Genomic DNA, 22,631 nt, shown 5'->3' on the forward strand with positions numbered 1-22,631 from the left:
ATTAATCATAAATATGGCTGTAATACATTAGAGTCGCAAAACAGATTTTTTGGTTCCAAGATTTTGTGCAGGGAAGGAAAAAAACAAACAAACATAAAACACAGAAAAGAATAATATTTAGCGCATATAAGAAAAGAAAAAAAAAAATCTACAGAGCAAGGTAAAATCTTCCTGTGGACAGTAATGCTCTTCTTCTGTGTACTTCTACAACGCACACTCAGACGCAGCAGAGAGCGACGGCTTACTACGGCTCTGCTCGCAGACAAGGAAAGAAACAATAGAACAAAACAAATTATAGAATCTGATAAGACCATAAAGACCTCTCTTCATAAATTAAATAATTAACATTTCTTTGTTTAGATGATTGGCCTAACTCAACTCAAAAACGACTTCACCCTACCAGACTCCCGCCCGCCCGTCCCGAAAACAAAAAACAAAACAGGAAATAAAATACATCACCAAAGACCTGATTCATCACGTTATTCGTCATTAAATCGTTCTCTTGTGGGCGCTGGGCCCAGAGTTGGACACATTTGAGCAATAATAAAATCTGTACATCTTGGAGTTCCCGCAAAGCTTTTCTTTAAAAAAAAAAAAAAAAAAATCAAACTCTTTGTCATATACTCGCACAATTAAGTAACCTCAAGGTTTGATAGCACTTTGGAGTTGATTGTTTACCAGCTAGATTTCTGTATACATATATATTAAACATCAACTGTTATTCATTTTTGTTTCTCAAGCTTGTTAAAAATGTATTTATTTTTTTTTTAGTCCTCTTCCGGGGCAGCACCAGCGTTGCCCTCGCCCCAATTTGATTGGTCGTTCTCAGCAGGTTCCTCGCCCTCCACTTCTTCCCCTTCCTCCCCGTCAAAGTCTTCGTCCCGAGGAAACTCGATGCCCTCCAGGCCCTCCTGAGTGGCCTGGTGCGAGTCGGCGCAGTCTGCACACACGCCGTAGCGCCGCGAGCCGTGGCGGATACCCACGCTTGCTGCGAGCATGAAGATCTTCTTGCATACCATGCACTTGTATTTTTTGTCCTTCTTGTGAACCTAGAAGGTAGACAGGGTCGATGACATTGAGTAATTCCAGTTAGTTGTTGTGTAAACGATGCGTTCACTGGTAAATCTAATGTGGACTTATGCTACTTTTCTTTAGTTTTAGTCACAATACAAGTATATTAAACATGAGCAAAGTTAATGTTCTCCTTGAGATCACCGTTGTTGCTAGGAGATAACCAAGGTTTCCCATAGGTCACAAGTGCAACATTCGCCTTCGAAGTAAAAGTTGTGGCTTACCACAAAAGTTTCAAAACTTTTACTTTGAAGGTGAATGGTCTCCGTTTCTGGTTTGAGCTGCACTTTTCATGACTCAGTGTCTTTGATGGAGACTAGGCAACTGCAGGAATCTGCCAGCTTGCTGCTAGCTGGACTAAAGCTAGCGCAAGGAGGTTTTCGGTGCAGTGGCATACATCTCAAGCAACCACTTGCCAACTGGTTGGGGAAACATTTTTCTCGGCCAGGAGGGCACTGACCCATCTTTAGGCCTTTGGGACTGGTGCCTTAGTGGCTCATTACACTTGCCACATTGGTCATGTTGTTCAGTGACGCCACTACAGCTCTGCGCTGTTTACAAAATCCTCCACATCAGCGCTTGTAGAGGAGGGGGAAAAAAAAGTGTCAAAACTGGAAGCAAAGACTTTACTGCAACATCTCCCTCTGTGTAACCTGCTACTCTGAGCTTCTGTACTGAGGATCATTAAAATGGTAGTAAAAACTGACACAATTGTAAACTTGTGTCTGGTCAGCACCGGCCACATCAAAAACACTGAGGTTGTGAAAATGAGGTGAGATGTGCACGCCTGGTGCCTCTAAACTGAGTTTCGGCCACTAATGTTCAATCACTTTTGCTGGACGTGACGACACAACAATGAGGATAATGGGAACTTTGAATGGAGAAAAGCTAAAACAGCTGAGGATCTGCACCCAGGCCAAGTTAAAAAGACTGATTATTTCTGAATTATGAGTCATGCAAAGCTCTTCTATTGGAAGCTATGAATAAAATATGGAGCTGAACCATCCACGTTAAAGAAAGTAATATTCTGGTAATCTCGGAGCTGATGGGAGGCTTCAGACTAATCTAGGTTAGACATTTATACGTTTCCAGTTTCTATGCTACGCTAAGCAGAGGTAAGCAGTAGCTCAAAATCTACTGTGATTAATTGGATGTTAGCAGAATCAATATTCCCATCGGACTTGAAGCAAGAAAGCAAACAGAAGTACACCCTTCAATGTCAAAGTCTTCGTCTCAGCCAGTGATTCTCAAACAGTACCCTGATGAAGGAAAAACAGACCAACACGTTTGCTGATTGTGCCATACTAGCCTTTATTTTACCAGTATTGAACTTGAATCCTTTTTTTTGTTGTTAATGATTGATAAAACCGGGGTGTGGGGTTTGGGCATTTATTTTCCAGCTACTAGGAGTGGCTCACCAGAATAACTGCTTTTACCACTAGTGGAACACAGAAACATTTCCCCTTCTTTTTTCACTACATGGAACTGGGATAATCTTTCTCAACTGACTAAGGAGTAAAGTAATTATGCTCCATCTTTAACGGGACGATGCCAGGACAATGATTAACTTGGCCTCCTTATCTTTAGATGCAGGAAATGAGGGACGATCCCACAATTCCATTTGTTTCGAATCACTTTGTGTTTGACCCTACAGTCCTCCCACCATTACAAAGTAAGATATGCAGCCAAAATGTTCTACTTCTGCACTCACTCCCTTTGAGCAAAAGCTACCAGACACAAAACACAAGGTGGAGGTGCACTGATGTGAGGGGGCGGCCAAAACGCTGTGGTGTTTGCCAGAAATTGGAGGGCGCATGTCACGTGGTAGCGCGAGAGGATCCAGTGCATATGCAAACTCACCAGGGAATGTCTCTTTACATGCTCACGGCGGGTGAACAGCTTGCCGCAGATGTCGCAGCTGAAAGAGCGCACACCTGAGTGGATGATCAGATGCCTCTTGAGCGTGCGACGGTGCTTGGCGATGTAGTTACAGTGGGGGCACTTGAGCTTATTGAGGGCTAGGTGTGAGGACTCGCCTGCGTAGAGAGAAAAACAGAAAACATGCAGATGCACAGGAAGGTCAGCAGGAGACAACATTTTGCTCAAGGAAAAGAAAGTTGCTTTAAACCAATAATGGTGAGATGGAGCAAGACAATTATCGTAAAAGCTGCATTTCCACCGAATGATGACAGAGGGGTGTGCCAGCAACCAACATCCTGTTTATCAAATCACTGAGTTAAAATGCATTACAAACCACAAACTGTAATGCAGACATAATTTAGGCAAAGCTACGCACACTGCTAAATGTGACAGATTCGCAATCCCTCTCTGTAGCTGCTGACTGGTCTGCAGGTTAACTTTACGACAGAGGTCACGCTATGGCGATGATACAAAGATCTACGTTAGGCATGAATGTAAAGCAGCACCATGGATCTATGGATCTACTGCTTGGCTCATGTAGTTCAGTCGGGGGAGTGGGTGGTGGGGTTTATACAATTACCAGAGCACTGCAATTGAAACGAGGAGGCAAGTGTTAGCGGGCTACTAAATTAATGAGTCTCTTTATTAAATAATAAACTGAATAACGGTATGGTAAGGATAGCTACACGCTAATAACGCTCGTTAGGAGCATTAAGGCAATCTGAATAATCCATAGACACTGATCTGCCTAATGATACAGAACACACGATTAGCAAGCTAAATAAATAAAGCCTGGCTATTTTATCACTCAAGGACAAAGTCTATGTATCAGCATGTTTATTTATTTCCTTATTATTTTTATTTCAGTGTGTAAATCAATAATAATGCAGATGTCCTTGCACCCTCATTTTCTTCATTAACCCTGTGGGTATGTTTACAAGCCAGCGAGGACAGCTGGGTTTGCAAATAAATAGACGATGTATTGATTTTGAAAAGGCTCCAAACGGGCTGTCTCCACTGAGAGTGGGGTAATAGGGCTGATCCTTTTGTTTGAGCCAAGGAGCGCACAACAGAGTCGTCGTCAAGGCAGGTTGCTAAGGGGAGGAGGGGACGATGGTTGATGAGAAGCAGGTCACCTGTGTATTCACTCGGCCTGCGTGTGTTAAACACAGCACAGAAGCACCTCGGGGAAGTGCAACACGCTGTGAATTTAAGCTGCACAGATTTTGTGTAAATTCACAAACTGCCCTAAAAGTGTACATTTAAATAAATGCATTTTAAATGCAGTGATTTTTTTTCTTTTAAGTGAAAGGTCACATTCAGTAAGGTTACATTAAAAAAAACAAAAAAAACAATCCCTATCACACCTTTTCAGCTGATGCCACCTGACTAACCTGCCTCTAAATCATTAATCATCTATTTAAAAACAAACAAACAATCAAAGCAAAATCAAAACAGAAGATCCGTCTCAACTTTGGGAGCAATGGGAAAGAATCTAATTTAGAGTGTGCTGTGGATTCAAGTCAATAACACACAGCTCCTATATGGAATCTGGACTCTGATCTAAACTCAGTTTAGAGTCAGACGAAGTTGAAGGGATGAAATGACGGCTTCAAAATGGCTTGACAATCTTTTCCAGTTTAAAGGGAACATTTAGGAAAATGCAAAAAAGTAGTGTATACCCACTGACCTACCATTTCACACCCGCTGTATGAACTATATATACACACACACTACACACCCTGTCACTTATGACTGTAAGCAGTACTCTCCCCTCCTACATGTATGTGACGATGTCAAGTTATTTTGCATGTGTTAACCGTTCTGTCGACTACTCTGGTTCTCAAGAATATACTGAAATCAATTACAGCTTGTTGTACCGTTGACTGTTCAGTACTGTTGAGTCGGAGCACTGGCCATTTTCATATCCTTTATAAATAGACTGAAAGTAACACATAACCTTGTCTAAATTTGTCTTCCCATCTCACGCCTTGTTGAACACTACCTTTTTTTTTTTTTAAATAATAAAAAAAAATAGAAAAAAAAATTGTGCTCTCTGTGTCATTGTTATACATATACCGTTTAAAAAAAAAAAAAAAAAGCTTTGGTTATAGCTTTAATTTAGCAGCTTTATAGATATTAACCCAAAGGACCAAATTAAACACCAAACGTTGTTGCTCATTTTTACAGAGAAAGAAGCTACATGAGACAGTCTTGTTTTCCATATGTCAGTCTAATTTGCTTAAACTTGCCCCAGGCTTTCCACATACTGTGGAAACTCAAGTCCCGATTCGGTAGAGGAACTTTTACCCCTTGGAAAGTGCCTGGACATCAGCTGATTTGAAATTCCAGGAACTTTTGGTGGAAAAGCACCTCACAGAGATCACAGGTCAGCTGCACCTTCTAAAACCAGTTGAACAGGAGTTCCTAAATGAACCCGGTTGTTTGTCTTCTCACTTGTTAAAAGAAAACATGTTAAATAGACTTCCCACACTCATTTGAAATAATGGGCATTGCACAAGAGTCACTAAATTTGCCTAAGCTGGTAATTTAGCAGTAGTCTAGAGTGTGGCATCTTACCATTCTCCCAGGACTCCCCTTGTTGTAAGTCTTGCATGATGCTATACTGGATCTGATTGGCCAGCTCTGGGAAAGGGGGAAGGGACAAGAGAAGGGAAAAAGACAGATGAGAGGTGGTTGAGAGCTGGAGGGTGGGGTGGGGAGTGGGGGCGACGCACACCTCACAATGTCTTGTGTACACAACTAACCACCCCCACATGAAACAATGGAAGTTTCAGTGAACAACATAGGCAAACACAAAGACACAGGCCCCTACTGTATGTAAAGCAGTGTGTTTTCCACCAACCAGCGCAACAAGTTAAGGAGGCTCCAGCAGGAAGGGGGTTAACTGGAGGATGACAGAGTCGAGCCCTCACACGGCTCATCTTACACTCAGCTTTTGTAAGCACTAGTGTGAGCACCTGTGTGTGTGTGTGTACGTGCACGTCCGGTTCGTAAAGCATCAACGCTTAGAGCCCATTAAAGACACACCCCTTTGTGTGTGTGCGTGAGTGAGTGAGTGAGTGAGTGAGTGAGTGAGTGAGTGAGTGAGTGAGTGAGAGAGAGAGAGAGAGAGAGAGAGAGAGTGTCTCCATTCTCCCTGGGTCAATATTTGGAATAGTGAGGACAGCCCCAGTGCATTAGAGTGGATTAGGGAGAGAAGGGACTGCCCCTTGCGGCTTTGCACCTCGCAGGGATTGGGGGTAGGGTGAGCAGTGGTGGGTTGTTTCTATGTGTGGGTGTGTATGGGTGTGCTACAACAGAGACCAGTGTGCATGCAAATACATTTCACCTGCTCTTTGTGCCTTTGCAGCACCCACCCTTTAAACAATCCAACAGTCTTGTTTGGCCAAAGAATTTACTGGCCATGAGTAATGGCTGTGGGCTTGGTGTAGGAAGAACAGGCAGCACCAGCAGAGTAACATAACCTTGAAACACTCTTCACTTTCAATTGCTCTTATCCTATTCAACACCAACCTTCCTTCAACATCAGCCGTCTTTACAACTGAACCACTGCCAAGAATTAATTGCTGCTTTTCTGAGCTTTCACAGCTCATAATTAAATATTTGAATAGTTTGGGACGTTACCTTTAACGCTAAAAAACTGACATATTTCACTAGTCAGCCCAATTTAAAGGCCAGACTAATTATGAAAAACAGGGAAATAATTGACAGTTGTTTGCAACAACGAATAATCTAAAGCACAACAAGAAGAAGACTGATAAAAAGTTACAGTTTTTATTATCCCTTTCAAAAACTGTAACAAACAAAGGCCTCCATTTGTGCTAAAATGTTTCCATCCTTGGAGCGCGACTACACAGATCAAAATGAAGCAAAATGAAAGCCAAGAGCGTGACATCACTGTGGGAAACTGGGACAGCTAGTATTGCTCGATGACTATTCACTCAAAGAGAAATATGCAAGGCAGCTAGTGCGAGAGAGCTGTGTAGTTTAAGCCAGCAGAAGAGTTTTTGTGGTATGTACTTGTACTAATGACGGAAATGGATCATTCTAGTATTTTCTATCCAAGTATATGTAGATTTAGAAGATCATGTGACACACAAATCAAGACTGAATTACAACAATTGAGCACTGTATTCAGTACATGGCTAATCAAGGCTAGACTGTGGGAAATGCCGTCACCAACCGACCGCTCTGACAAGAAACTTTTTGTCCATAAATGGCGCTGGACAATCGAGGTGAAAAATTGTAATGGTACGGATCTTTCAATCAGACAACAGTGTATCTAAACCAATGCAGAATATCTACCATTGTGGCTGCTGCCTGTGTCTAAAATAACTCACTAGAACCACAATTTGCAAAATGCTGGCTCCAGAGATCTGATGAATTTTTTTTTAGTAATACATTTATAATAAAATGAGGGGGGGGGAAAAAAAACACAAAAACTTGAGGAAGCCAAATCTACTTATATAGAATGAGGACAAAGGTTAGTGATCTTCTGCAGAGTGGAGAAGTACACTCAGGGTTGTTGTTTTTTTTTAGCATCGTCACCTCCCCAGAGACAGAGGAAAACTCACCAGCTTTGTACCATTTATTAACCACTTTTAAAGATTACTCAGTAGTACAAGGTACCATTAAACAGTCAGAAATAACAGGGATATGGAGGTTTCTGTCAAATAATGTCTAACACACTTGTCTTTATGGCTCCCAGAGGTCAGTCTACAGTCGTTTTACCATTAGTACCTACCAGTGTTGGGTAAGTTACTTTAAATGAGTAACTTAGTTACATTACTAGTTACTTCTATCAAAAGTAACTCATTTACTTCAAGTTACTCATTACTTTCAAAGTAACTAGTTACTAGGGAAAGTAACTTTGGTTTTACTCAGAATTCTCTTGTTAATGTGTTGCTTCCATAACTTTGCCAGTCTTCTAGCTTGCTTACTTGCCACAAGTGCACTGCGCCACCTACCAATAGAAAGGAAAAAATAATGTGCATATTTCCACGAGAGAAATCCCACGCCTGGACCGTCATTGACTGCTGCCATGATTCTAGCCTACGTCACAGCGTCATGTGTGCTTTGTACATCCAACACGAAAACTGCAGTTGTGGTGCTTTCGATTGTACTCAGAACTCGGAAATTCTGCCTTCCGAATAGGAAGATGTAGGCAACACCAGACTGCAGATGAGCTGCCTGGGACAAAAAAAATAAATAAATAAATTTTAAAAAAATTAAAAAATTAAAAAAAATAAAATCGGTCCAGGCGTTTTGACTAGAGACCGGCCCGCCATTATAGGAAAAATCATAAAGCCTTTGAATGAAAACAAATGCTATTGTGACAGTGATGTACACCGTTTTGATGGTATATATGCGTCAATCTATCAATCGTTTGTTGTAAGATTCAGATAATTTTTTTTTAAGAGCTAGATATTTTAAATGAGAATAAGAAAGAAAAGTATTTCTTTGTGCCCCCCTTTCCCTGTTAATGCCCTACCTGGCTCCCTGGCAAAACTTTGCTAGACCCGCCCCTGCACAGTTACCAGCTGTCAGCTACGTTAAAGGAAAAAAGAAAAAAAAAAAAAAAAAAAAGGATCCTGGTGTTATTTGTCTCTCAGAAACAGTTCATAACTTCCCTTCAACTCATCCATGTCACCTAAAAGGCAAACCTGTTTCTCCATCACCTGTTCAGCTCTGATGATTCAGTAAGGACATCTCCTGGTTTCATCTTCATGCTTCCCTCTCACCACATATCCAAACCGACATCATGATCAGCAGTGTTTATGGCTGTGGTTCCAGCAAACATCAGCTGATACTAGAAAGTAATATTAAATAAATTCTAACAACAGCTGATCAAGCTTAAACGTGCTGCTGTTGTTTAGCGCAACATTTCCTCTTTCTGGCACAAAGTGATAAACAAACGAGAGAGAAAAGCCGATCAGCTGATCATTGATCAGTTTCATGATTGAAGTAGCAACAGGAGAGTGAGGGAGAGAGAATGAGAGAAGAAGAGACCGCTTTGTGTCTTTTTCATTGTAGCTGAAGTACCGGACAAACTGCATTCCTTTTCACCTCAATACGAAACGCGTAATATTTTCTCTGAATATGAGACGATTCCGTTTTTTTTTTTTAAACGGGATGGTTGGCAACTCTAATAATTAACCTTATGAATAAAATAAAGTTCAACATCAGAAACATCATAGCACCTACCCAGCTGTATAGAAACTCCGTCATGCTAGCTAGTACACTGTACGAAAAAGTCAGCATAACGAAAATAAACTCCACCTAAACTTGGTTTATATCTGACCCGGATAGACTGCAGGTCATAACTTCTTACCTGAAGTTCAGTTCACCTGACACCAGCGGCCGCCTCGGTCCGCCTCGCCCTTTCCCTCATCCACCTGCTGGCCTCCACCACTTGCTAATGCTACTGAATCTGTGGAAGCTCCACGATAGCCACCACACGAAGTAACGAATAACGACCCTATCTAAATCCCAGTAACGATTAACGCGTTCCTGATTTTGGCATAATAACTAGTTACTAGGGGTGGGGGGAAAAAATCGATACTGTGTAGTATCGTGATATTTTGTTTGCTAATAATGTATCAATACAGGGACAGCAGAAATTGATATTTTGTTACAAAAAAAAGGTTTTTGTGCTCTGACTTCAGAGCATGTTGATCCTTTTTCTGAGCAAGAATCCTGACATTCCTTCACTGTCCAAATGTGTTTAACTTTTTTTTGGCAGCAATAAACATGACAGTTTACTTATTTTAACTTAATTAAAATAAAACATGTCTTAAATTAAGTTTAAAACTTTTTTATTTTATGTAAAATTATATTTTGTTTTAATTTACTTTCAAATTCTTCAGTTACTGAAGGGGCTGCATAGTTTTCATAAATTGCTTAGTTCAGAATAGCTATAATTGTACCAGATGGTTGCATTCAGTTAAGTTGGACTAGACTGTAATACAAACCGTTCAGTTTTTCAACAATAAAACTGACTGAAATGAGAGAAAGACTGAGTGCGAGACTTTGATATTAAATAAAATGAATATTGATAAAGTTTACCTTTATGTACAGAATCTGAATATCGCAAAATATTTTAAAAAATTGCAATAATATCGTATCGTGGGATGTATGGTGAGTCCCACCTCTACTAGTTACCGTGCTCGTTACCACAATAATAACGTAGTTACTGTAACGCGTTACTTAATAACGTGTTAGTCCCAACACTGGTACCTACTCAGATCAGCTTGACGGGACTCGAGGCAGTACGACTCATTTTTCACCGCAATTAAGTACCACCTTGCGTGGGGTCGTTATAGCAATGCGGCTGAACATCCTGTGACGTCATTTGTATGTGACACGAACACCACAAAGGTGGACGTTGAGATGACATATTTAGACTTGTTCAAAACAGCTGATGAGATCAGGATTCTTTGCCAAAACTTTTGTAGTTTCAACCTCAGCTCTAATCTTCAGAAGAAGAAAAAACCCTCAGCAACTTAACTTAGTCTGCACTCTGTAGCACTACTCCAAAATGGGAACTAACACTAATACACACACAAAACAAAAAACCCCCGCTTAGAATACACCAGAACCAGAGAAATACCACAAACGGTACAATTTAACCTTAAATGAACGTTGTATCACATGTTTAGCGCACAAGCGGGGCTACATTTCTTATGACCTAAAAAGAGGTGAAGCGCCCTCCTCTCCAACATCAAACAGCAGCAGCATAATGTGCTGCACATTTTAGCCTTAAATTCTCTAGACACCACCACTCGCAGATATTTCACAAAAGGCCGGCCATTAGTTACAGACGTTCAAGGTTCTTGACTGTAGTAGTTAAAGGGTTTAAGCGTCTGGATGAGGAGGTGGTTATATTTTGGTGAGCCGATCATTATTTACATTGAAAACGCAGCACATACTGCTCGACTAAAAATCTGGTAGTTGAGGTAAATGTACTGTTGGACAGAAAATATAATTTAGGGGTAAACAGCTGCCTTAAAACCTTTTTCATGTGATTGATATCTTACACAAAGCCATAAACATCTCTTTATTTGGAAAAAAGCTGTATATACTGAACAGAGACATGGAGCACACATGTTAAAAACTAACAGCTTTAAGTGAACTCTCTCTAGGCCAACACCCAGCATCGCTACACGTACATTTTAAAAGAGGCCTTGGAGGCACAAAGAGCATTCAAGTGCATTTAGGGAGGTCTGCGGGAAGAAATACTTCCCCTGCTTTCTTCATTATCCCGCATCAGGGAGGGCTTCTGTCTCTCTCACACCACACGTACATAAAATGTAATTCTCTACTTCTTCTACACACAGTCTTCACATCCTCTTCCCCCTATCCATACCACTCCACTTAATATGTGATATCATTATGGTTAGATGGAGAGCCATGCTTAATGGCAACAAGAGATGGAGAAGGCTGGATCTAAGAAGAGATTACTAAGAGTGCTACAACGTATGCGGACTGGATAGGGTGGATGAAGGAACAGACAGAGTACAAATGTAACCAGTGTTGAACAGAAGAGATTTCAAGAAATGGAATACATGAAAGTCTCTTACAGAAACAAAAACGACCTCAGCGTTAGAAGGACAGACCTGGCAACATTAACATATCTAGATCTCTCATCTCTTAACTTTTATGAGCCCAACGGTCTGGAGTATTTGGTGAAGCCCGAGTCCAGGATTGGCTTAATTATTGACCATTCATGGCAGGTTAGATGCTTGAAAAGCACAGATTGGACTGCTTTGGGTTCAATCTGTGCTTTTATTGGGTTAGCAAGTAGGAAAAGTTTGTTACTTGATGATAAAGCCAACTGAATGTTGCTTTTGAACCACTCATGTTTCAGGGCTCTACTCAGTAATCTTCACTATATTTTTTAAAACCTTTTTGGCCGACAAATGTGCAGCTACAGACTCCTTTCAAGGTTGGAATTACTTCTAAAGCACAGTGCGTTATTCTGCATTTGGACAAAAAAAGGGTTCGTTTACATTATTCACTTTAAATACAAGGTTTTAATGTGTCATGTGACTACCAAGAGTGCAGAGATGCTTTACAGCGGAGGACAAGAGCTCGGTCTGAGGCTCCACTGTGTGTTGTAGGAGTTTCTGACAGAAGGAGTTTGTCAGGCATGATGGGGGGAGGGGTAAAGGAAGAATATAAACACTTACACAAGAAACAAAATTTCTTATGCTAATTACTACTTAGCATTAGCTATAAAGGACAATCCACATATTCTCACATCTCATAGCAAGACTGTTGTAAAGTTGAAAAGGCGTGTTAAATGTGTGTCTTACCAGCATTTTCGGAGAGCGAGGAGAAGTCCTCTCTGGGGTAGGAGGCTGAAGGCTGGATGAGCATCCCCTCATCAAATCCCTCTTCAGGCTCTGGTGGGAAATTGTAGACAAACCGCCGTGTTGTAGCTTGTTTTTTCCTCCGTCCACTTCCAGCTGCAGCATCTGGTGCCTCTCGCTTTATTGCTGCGGGTGATGCGGCCGTGCCGCCTGTGGCTGGCTCGTTCCAGACGAAGACCCGCGTCTGGCCACTCGTCGCCCGCATTTCATTGGTCTCTGCTGAATCAGATGAGTTGTCGTGGTGGGTCCAGCTACCAGAGGCTCCGGGGGTTACCAGGGCACAGCCCTCACCCCCGACCACTGTCACCTCTATATCACTCGTCTCCTCTTTCACGCGGCCATTTTCGTCATCTTCTTCCATTGCCTCCTTCCCTTGATTGCTGCTGGCCTTGATTGATAGCTTTGACAGGATGCTTGTCGCCCAGAAGTTACTTGGCTTACGGTCTAGCCCCCTTTGCCCCTCTTTGGCCACCATCTGCCTCTTGTTGTAGTCCACCACCACGGAATCGGGAGCTTCTTGCTTGATGCTGATGTTCAGAGCATCCTTTATAAAAGCCCTACAAGAATGTACAACCTCTGTCATCTGGAGGTAACTAGCAACTGACATCACCTCAATGGCATTTTGGCTTGTGAGCAGCAGATTCCCAGAGTAGAGAAAGTCGAGGATGACCGAGAAGCCCTGCACAGCAGCAACATCTAGGTGTGTGACCGTGGTCTGGTCCTGGGTCTCGCTCTTGGTCAGACAGTAGAGGGTTTTGAAGTAGCGGCTGCCTGCGACCAGGATATTTTTGTGCGCGCGGAACACCTGGCCCGAGACGACAATGTTGACGTCACAGAGGATGCCACTTTTGCGTTGCTTGTCCAGCTCTTGTAGAAGCTGGTAACAGTAGGAGTTCTCGTTGGTCTTGTTGCGGTAGTCTTCCTCTGTGCAGTTAGTGGAGGGGCTGGTGTTGTCCGAGGGCCTCAGTGTCTCCTTTTAAGCAAGAAGGAAGAAGAAAAAAAAAATATTTTAAAAAACTGTGTGTGCCCACACAAGTAATTTGCAAGCGCAAGCATAAATGCAATCGTACACAAATGTTTTCCCTTCCTGTAAGTCCTGTCTTTACAAAAAACAAATACACCCACTGGGTTCCCAACGACACTGTTGCACCTGTCCTGGGGGTGAAACTGGTTTGACAGGCTGCTGTTAACGGGGAGGTGGGAATGACGGAAGGCAAGGTCCAGTACTTTAAGGCTAGGTAACACACTAATGTCAATGTGTTTTCTAAACCAAATTCCACAGCTGCAAATGTAAACATAAAACACAACCACATATTAATAAACACGAGAAATGACTGTATTCAACCATCACAAACAAAAGTAACACATCTTATTCTATGTACCAATAGAATGCCTGCAAAAACCTGAACATGACGCCATATTTGAGCACGATGGCATGTTTGTTCAGCTAAAGCAAGCGTTACAAAAACTTAACACGTTTCTGAGGTAAGCATTAGTGACCAATCAGGCACAGATCAAGTCAAATATCTGACTGATTCAACTCCTGCCAGATGTTGTGTTCCAAGTAAGCGGAAAACTCAAGGACTGAATGAAAGTGCAAATAGAGAATACAGTTCCTTGAATGGCCACTAAAGACTGGCTCAGTGAGAGAGACACACGTTAAATGCCTGTATTAAAATGTTGACATGTATGGAATGAATTTTCTTTTTAATAACTTGAATAATTTCATATTGATAAGGCTTAAAACCATGGTTATAGTCACCATGACTCCCAGGTGTTAACAATACACCTCCTGAAGTTCCCCTCCTTAGGGTACGTCCCCACTAGCTAGCCCTGATAGATTTGAAAACTGTGTTTTCATCTGAAAAGGCTCCGCGTCCACACCAGCGTTTTCAGTCATTTTCACAGAGTTGTGCGTCCACATTGAAACGGCCCAAAACGCTTACGTTCCAGTCATGCGCAAAAGCCATTGAGAATTAAAGAACTTGAAGAAAAGCTATCTGGAGCAATCAAAACAACCGCTGTATAACGCACTCTGCTATCTTTGTTTATTTGGTCACGTGACTGCGTCACATGACTAAAATGCGTCATCGTTTTAGAAAGTCTGCGTTTTCGTGTGTCCACACTGCGACGGGACAGCTGCGTTTTGAAATGTATGCGTTTTTGAGAGTGTTTTCCCTTGAGGAAAGCGCCATCTTAGTGTGGACAGGAGGTCAAAGCGGAGAGAAAACTGGACGTAGCCTCAGTCTTTTCTCCTTTTGGAGATTCTCAATGCAGTCATTTCAAGAATTAACATGACTTACTTAACAAGTGTGTCTCAGTTTTGGTAAGCAAGATTCTACCCTTCTGTTGTAGGAGATGTGTCTCTGCAATGAACCTACACAATCTTTGAAATCAGCTTGCTAACTGTAGCATTAGCTGATAACTTATCAGTCCACCCTTTCACCTAAACACGGTCACTCCCGGCCTCAGAAAGAAAAAAAGATGGCGATGGCTATAAAAGAAAAAAGAAAAGTAGAGCCTTCAAAATGCAGAATCTACAAACCGATGGGTGAGATCACTGCTGCTACATTAGTCTTTTAGATACAGACCGTGGTTTCAAAAAGGGAAGAAAACAAACACATAACATTAACACTACACAGAATGAAACAAATGGACTTTCAGTGACCCCTATATACACTCGCATGGATAAGAATAATTCTGGATTAAGACCTCTATCCATTTGTATGTCCTGATAACACAGTTTGAGGCACCATTAAGAAACTAGCCATAACTGTGCTAGGAGCATTTTTGAAATGTCTCAATGTCTTGAGTTTGTTTTATTTTTTTCTCCCCCTTCATTAAAACATGTTTTCTTTCCATTTATATTCTTTAGTTAGTTTCTACTACAGATTCACAGGATTCAACGTTTTGCACATATTCTGTTTCTAAACAACTAAATTCTGTCACTTGATGAACAGGAAATAGGCCATAAATAGACCAGGAGGCCTGAGAAGTATCCAAAACAAGCATGGGAGGGGTACAGGCAAAGGCATCAAACCCCACTCACCTGGAAAGAGTTGAAGGGCAAAGAGCCCGACTAACACAGAGCAGGAGAAAGAGGTGTGTATAGAGATGTGCATGCATATGCTTAATGCAAACATCACATAACACACAGTCTGGGGTGAAGTAAATGCATATATACTCACAGACAAAATACAATGCGCCCCCCTCCCCCCAAAAAAGTATGTATGTATGTATACACACAAAATCATAAACCCAGAACATGTATGTCAGTTTTCCCACATGATGTACACAAGCAGGGCATATATCTCTGGCTCATTTTAGAATTGCAGAGCAGATGTCCTAATCCAGAATAATTCACATTGCTCAAGCCCTGCATTTTTGCCCCCACCCATCACCATCTCGCCGGCGCGCGTGCACATCCACACACAAACCCTGCCTACACGTACAGCTGGGGTTTCAGCTCGAGTAATTCAGATTAAATCCATTTCTCTGAGGTCCCCACCCAGCCCCCACCCACCACCCCTACTCGCTCCACACTGCAGCTCTTGTCCAGGGCAGCCTGGTCACAGTATAGGGGAGCTTATCATCCTCTGCCACAGCTGGAGGGAGAGAGATGGGATGGAATAAAACGAAAGGCAGAATGAGGGAGAGATAGGAGGGGTTGACTTTGCAGACCACATAAATAAATAGAGGATGCACAGATAGAGCACATTAGGAGACAAGAAAGCTGCACTGCACCATCCTGGTGGGGAAAAAAAAAGCAAAAACGTAGAAACAGAACTGACAGAAATATATGAAAAGAAGCTGAGAATGTGCTGATAACACACACTCCAAGAAAATGAATAAAAGGCTGAGCTTGAGAGAGCAGTGAGAGACAGGGCGGAGGAGAAAATGTCGAGCAGAGGGGGACAGAAAGCGAGCGTGATAGAGAAGGAGTTGGGTCACCCCATTTTAGCCTTCACAATAGCTCGTGTTCTCCCCTAGGCTTATTGTCCACTCACTGTGGGCCTTTGTGAAAAGGCTCGGCACTCACTCTCTTATTACACAGCAGCTCCCACTTGCAAGCATAGAAAGGAGCCATGGTGCATGTGGGTGAGGCTAAGAGGATGAGGAGAGAGGGAGAGAAATTATTCCATGATATACACATCAAAGCCTGTGGAGGGGCACGGTTATCATGTTGAGTACTATGGGTGGGGTGGGGGTTAATATAGCGTTGTGGTGACAGGCAGGAGAGCGATCGCAACAAGGGGAGTCGGATATGCTTTCAACTTAGGTTGTCAACACTCATGCTTGTTTGTTTTTGCCCAGAGTTTTCAATTTTCCACCTAACAGCATGAAATAAAATAACCTTAATGACAACTTCAGGGCTCAACAGACTCAGAAAATAAATAAATAAAAACAAATACATCTCAAATACCACAAATAAACCAACACCCACAAACTTGCAGACTGCTTATCATTTGCAGCAACTAACCATCCCGCTCCCAAACACCCTGACTCCTCTCAGCTTTTATCCGGGCTAAGTTGCTCCATACTGGCTTCATGAGCAGCATCATTCTTTCTCCAGATGTGCCATGTGTGAGATGGGAGCTTAAGAGAACCAGCAGATCAACCCTGCACAGCAGATGCTGGAGGCAAAACCAGCTTGAGCCAAAAGAGAATGTGGGGACAATATCAGCCTCCCCCAGTCATGACGTGGCTGGGTTTTTATTTGAGCCAGAGATGCCAGGGGTGGAAGAATAAAAGGCAGAAAGAGAGCACAGCATCCAAGAGGGTGCTTTGATCTAGGTCAAACATGAATGCTTCAAAATCTTACAGTGAAAAGCCAATAACTGCTGATTTACAGGTGGATTAAACAAACCAAGATGGTCATAAACCCGAGCCTTGATGCTCTGACTGCTTGTAGAAAAGAATACTTCAACAAACTCAACCACAAACCCAAACAAACCACAACGCCCCCAAGGCCAGCAGATCCATGGCAAACACTCAGACACACCTCCAACAGATCATGTCATACAACAAGGTCCCCTTGAAACATAATAACCCACTGGAGCCAGTTTTTGTTTACCTTTTATGCACACATGTTTGCCTCCGTCCCCTCACTTATACCCCACCACCCTCCATCTATCCAGTCCCATGACCAGCCCAACCCCGAGGCCATCTCCACCAGTCTTTCACTAACTCCCTCCATCTAGTGTATCCTTCACTCAGCCCCCCCTTTCCTCACCCAACCCGTCTGTCCCCAGATGCTAGAACAATACTGCAGTGTGCATTTGGCCCAAGGTGTGGGAGGGCTGCACTAAGCGAGTCCCTGCCTCCCAACAATGCTAAAGAGCCGGGGGTGTCACTGACAGACTCAACGAGAAGAATTCTCCCTCCGGCTCCTCCCCACCCATTCCCCTGACCTGCGTCCCCCAATAAACACCCCCCTCCCGCGTATCCACCCCGGTCTATCTGCTAGGCACCAGGCTGGCAATAGGCTGGACCCCTTATCCCTTGTGGGAACACTCAATCACAATGAATATGGTGTTTGTCTAGGGCTACAACAAGAATTAAAATCTGAATTTTTCAGGCCAATATTAATGTCATCATTTCTCAGAGACTTTGGGAAAAAAGCATTTCCTTCAGCTTTAGTTGCAATTCAACAGAAATTAAACAAATAATGAAAAGAGAAAGAAATACGACCCGAACTAAACGTGTCCCGGCCTGCAGGAAGGGAAAGTGGGCTTTTAGGGAGCAACAAAACTAAAAGAAAGTGTGTGCGGTTGAAACACAAGCACAAGAGAGACACTGTCAAATAATCATTTTATCTCCGCTCTTTATCTTATTTCAATAATCGTTATAAGCCAAAATTATAACTGAAATTAAAGTTTGATTAATGATGCAGCCCTATGTTTGTCTCTACTAAAATGACAGGATGAAAATTACATATAAAAAAGAAGCCTAAACATATCTTAATTTCCCTTTTGGAGAATTAAGTGTAGTGATATCATCTTACACCCTCATTTAGACCAACACAGTAGTGTTTGTTTGGCCATCAAATCAAATGGGTCAACATACATCATCTGACCTGACTACAGCCGTATCCTGAGCTGGTTCGGGCACATATCGCTGATCTCTGGTGAACAGGCGAGATGGGGATTAAATTTGTCATTTATACTCAACAACAACAAAAAAAACAAACAACGAAAACAAGGAAGTAAATGAGGGGTAAGAGAGAATGGCTGTCAAAAACTTGGTGTGACAAATGACAATTACACATCTCTCTGTGTCATCATGTTAAGAGGAATACCAGCCACATAGTCTCTGCACACAACCATGACAAGGAACTTTCTCTATCACTCTGTAACATCTAGAGTGGGTTTAACACACCCTCAGCCGCCCTCCTTTAAATACGTATTAAAAGAAGTGTATGGACTGCCCATTTTTCACCATAAAAAATAAAACTTTTCTGAGAATTTAATTTAATTAAAATGGTCGTACATATGTGACTTCATATCTAATCTCAGAAAACCTTGTCTCCTTTTGCCTCCGTTTACCCTTTTTTTCCCCCTCTAGTGAGCACGGGGAACAATCTGACCATAAGACAGCATCTAGAGAATTAAGGACAACGGCCCCCTTCTCCAAGGATACCCACATTTAACACAGCTGCCCTGGTGTGCTACAGATAATTGAATTAGGTTTAACAAATGCAGCAGAGGCCTGACTAACATCAGGAATGGGTGAATAGAACAAGACGTTGCCTCATAACACCGTAGTTCCCCTTTAATGTACTGCTTCATAATGCTGTCTCGCTTACACTGCTGCCTATTATTTCAGCAGTACTGTGTTTGCTGTTTTGTTTACTTTAAAAAGGCAGACCAAGTTGAGGAAGCATAAAAACAAAAGATAAATAGTTCAGAAAAAAAAGAAAGAAGGCTTTAAGCTTTAATTCAATCTTTATCTACTCAGCTATAACCATTTATGAGGAAATGGCCTGAAAAACCTCTCAAGACAGCGTCTGGGGTCCTTGTTGCTAGGGAAAAGCCTCACCAAGCCCCTAATCCACTCCTAGTGCTCTCCTTACCAATTAGAGATGTGTACAAGTTAGTGGATCACTTTAAGTCATTCTGATTAGTGATTGCGTGTACAAAGGAAGGAACTAAATGTAGTAGTACAATCCTCTTCACTCACAAATCACAGACAAATAGCACCCTGCTCTTAATTCTCGTGACAGCCCAAGCCATTCTCTGAATATGAGGTAGGATGTGGCAATTTAAAAAGGAACTGAGCTCCCCCCCTACTGTAGGACTAATAAGAAAAATGTCCTTTGACACCGAACTGTACAGACAAATCTGCCCTCCCTGTTTTTATGAGGTCACTAAAAGAGTATTGTAGAAGTGTTGCTTAAACTGTAATAAAAAATGACGAAGCAATAAAAACATCTCATGGACATCAATAAAGGCAGTTCACATGCAATAAGACGTGAGTGTTTTGAATTTTAAAAAAAAAGGCATTCAAGAAACTGATACCCAATTATACCTACATCGAGCTTTAGCTAACTACACACTCTTTAAGTGCCTATTAAATAAAGTGGAGTCATTTCCTGTAAGTATGACCCGTGGTTTCAGTCGTCTGCAAACAGGATAAGCCTTTAATCATAAGATATGCCCCAAAGTTATAGCCAGAGCCCAATAATCCAGAAATATGGATGACAGGCTCAGGTGATGCTGTGTCATCCTATTACTGACATCTATTTTCACTCTTTCAAACCTTTTCAAACGCTGCCTCTGGGCAAGCAAGATGTCACGCTCAGGGCAACCTGATTTACTCTCCCCTCCTTGTCCAGCACTGCAAGTGACACCATCTATGGATTTTGGGGGGTCATTCTCGCACAATGCCTCTAATTTAGCTCCCTAAAGGGAGGCGGAGGTGGAGGAGCAAGAAATGCGCCAGAGGTCACCCGGGACAGAGAGGCAGCAGAGCTGCATGAGAGGCGGGGGGTTGGGTAAGGGGTGCGGTTCCCCGAAGGCTGCCAGGGTCGAGCCCTTGCCATTGTGCGACCTCTAGCAAGCTAGCGATCAAGACTACTGCTGGTGAAAGGACTAGCTGCGATGTACAGTGAACATCTAAAAGTGCTCCACAACACCTTCACTGTCCGATATGTATCCCTTCATTTTCGGCAGTTATCGGTGATTAGCAGTTAATTGTGACATGCAATTAGTCACTTGACAACAAACAGCCTCCGGAGCGATATTAGCTAGCAGGTGTCAAACTGGAGCAGGTCTTTAACTTGCCCGGTGAGTGGGCACACAACAGTAACTTGCATAGTACAATATATTTTGAAGTGATTTTGTTTTTCCACTCTGTCACCCCTTAGCTTCGGTACAGGGGCTTTCCAATGCGGCCACTGGTCACCTACCTCCGGCTAAACAGTAAAGCCGCGGGCGGCTTGTGAAGCTAGGCTAGACATTAGCTGTGGTCGTTAGCGCACACCGATGCTAACTATTTAGCCGGGAGAAGGGATTGTGAAGCTTAGGTAAAAGCTCATTTTCCTGCCAGGCTGCGCTTTACAATTTGAAGTAACTTCTATTATGTGTGACAGAAAAGGGAAACAGGTAATGACATTAAGGTATACCGACGGTGTGACAGGTATTTCACGTTACGTAGTTAACTAAACGAAAGCGTCGTGGAGTTGGGCTAACGTTACCTGTTTGGTGGGATCGTTTCTCCCGTGCTCAGAAGACAGGTGATGTCTCAGCAGCAAGGCCCGCTTGTAGTTGCGACTGCCTTTGACGAGCTCGTCGCTGTTTTTAGTGGCAATGTTGTGACACCAGGAGCACGACATGAGTCCAGTCTCCTGGCAAAATTTGAGCCATGGAAATTCTTGCAACCACGAAGCGTGGAAAAGCGAGTGTTTCTGAAGCAGCGTCTGCGGTCTCATCTCTACCCCAGATTTCCTGGATCCCGTCTCGCCTCCCCTGGCAGTCTCCTGGCCGTCAGCGCTGTTGCTGTGACCGTTCCCCGCAACCCAGTTTTTCCCGTCCCCGGACCCGTCCTCCGCTTCCACCGAGTCGACACGATCGTCGCCCTCCGCAGCTGCCCGACTGCCCCCTTCCGGGTCCTCTTCTTCCTCCGCCTCGGGTTCCGTGCTATCGCTGACAGATCCAGCGCCCTCCACTCTCTTCTGCGATGGTCCTTTCGCCCCCAGATCCCTGTCCTCCTCTTGATCCGGCCTGTTCCCGTTAAAATGTCGATCTTGACAGGCCGGGGCCTCCCAGCTGTTACAGTTCCCCCCACCGATACCGCTGGAACCCGTTAACCCAGCTAATCCACCTCCTCGGAAAGCCAGCGACCTGCGGTTTCTCTCACCGGACATTTTTTTTCTTAATATATGTTAGAATCTTCACTTTCTCAACAGTATTCCCCCTCCTCCGATTAAAATGCTGTGTTTATAACCGATGTGTTTTCCGAAAGAGATGGACCGTCGTCGTTTCTGCGCTCCGCTCGGCCCTCCCGGTGAGAGTATGTAGGTTATGCGGAAATAAATAAAGGTTTTAAACGCATAATGAATTTCAGGGTTCTCGCTGCGTCCGCGCAGGCCCCGCAGAGGTCGAATGGCAACGACTTTCCTCCCCACAATGCACCTCGACCAGAGGGGGCGGGGGGGAACGCGTTGGTGGTAGTGGTGGTGGGGGGTGGCTTTTTAAAGGAAGATGACGGGGGGGGGGGGGGGTGTAGATCAGCATGGGGTCTTTTGTGCTTTAAAAAAAAGCACCCATTTTCCGCATGCTTTTCATCTGATATCTGTTTGTTTTATTAGACCGCAAATGTCAAATCACATTCCTCACGGCGGGGTGTCCCAACATTCACGAATGTCTGCAGTAGGAAACTTGTCGGGTGTCTTTTTTATATTATCCATTTATTTACTTTTTATTATAGTGAATATATGTATTATACATAAATAAATAAAGGTTGGCATTTGAATATAAAGAAGTGGGGCCAATAAATATACATAAAAGCATGTTAACCGAGATATTTATTCCAAACAAAATTGCTTACACTACACTAATATTAAGTCAAGATTCGACATTCAACACCACAATATTCCCTCTGAGCTTTATGTGGTGTGTGTAAGAATGATGCCTTATATTTTGTATGTGCTCGAAGTACATTTTCATTTGTGTGTTTTTTTCCAGACCTCCTTTGTTGAGTTTGCTGATGCATGTTGAACCCTAAAACAAAGGTGTTATTCATTAA

General features: G+C 42.8%; 1 protein-coding gene across 2 annotated transcripts; it reads right to left on the reverse strand.

The window, feature by feature from the left end:
- Positions 1–418: 418 nt before the first annotated feature.
- Positions 419–22,020, reverse strand: zbtb10 (zinc finger and BTB domain containing 10). 2 transcript variants are annotated; one of them, XM_082522077.1, is made up of 5 exons: positions 21,082–22,019; positions 12,330–13,359; positions 5,572–5,637; positions 2,932–3,107; positions 419–1,049 (listed from the first exon to the last, which is right to left on the reverse strand). In XM_082522077.1, the coding sequence occupies exons 1-5, from the start codon at positions 21,748–21,750 to the stop codon at positions 768–770; spliced, it is 2,223 nt and encodes a 740-aa protein (XP_082378203.1). In that variant the 5' UTR covers positions 21,751–22,019; the 3' UTR covers positions 419–767. The 2 variants fall into 2 exon arrangements, with proteins under 2 accessions (XP_082378203.1, XP_082378204.1); XM_082522078.1 differs by lacking the exon at positions 5,572–5,637 and having other exon boundaries at positions 21,082–22,020.
- Positions 22,021–22,631: the final 611 nt, after the last annotated feature.

This window comes from Aulonocara stuartgranti (assembly GCF_965226115.1).
Source record: "Aulonocara stuartgranti genome assembly, chromosome: 22".
Classification (NCBI taxonomy): Eukaryota; Metazoa; Chordata; class Actinopteri; order Cichliformes; family Cichlidae; genus Aulonocara; species Aulonocara stuartgranti.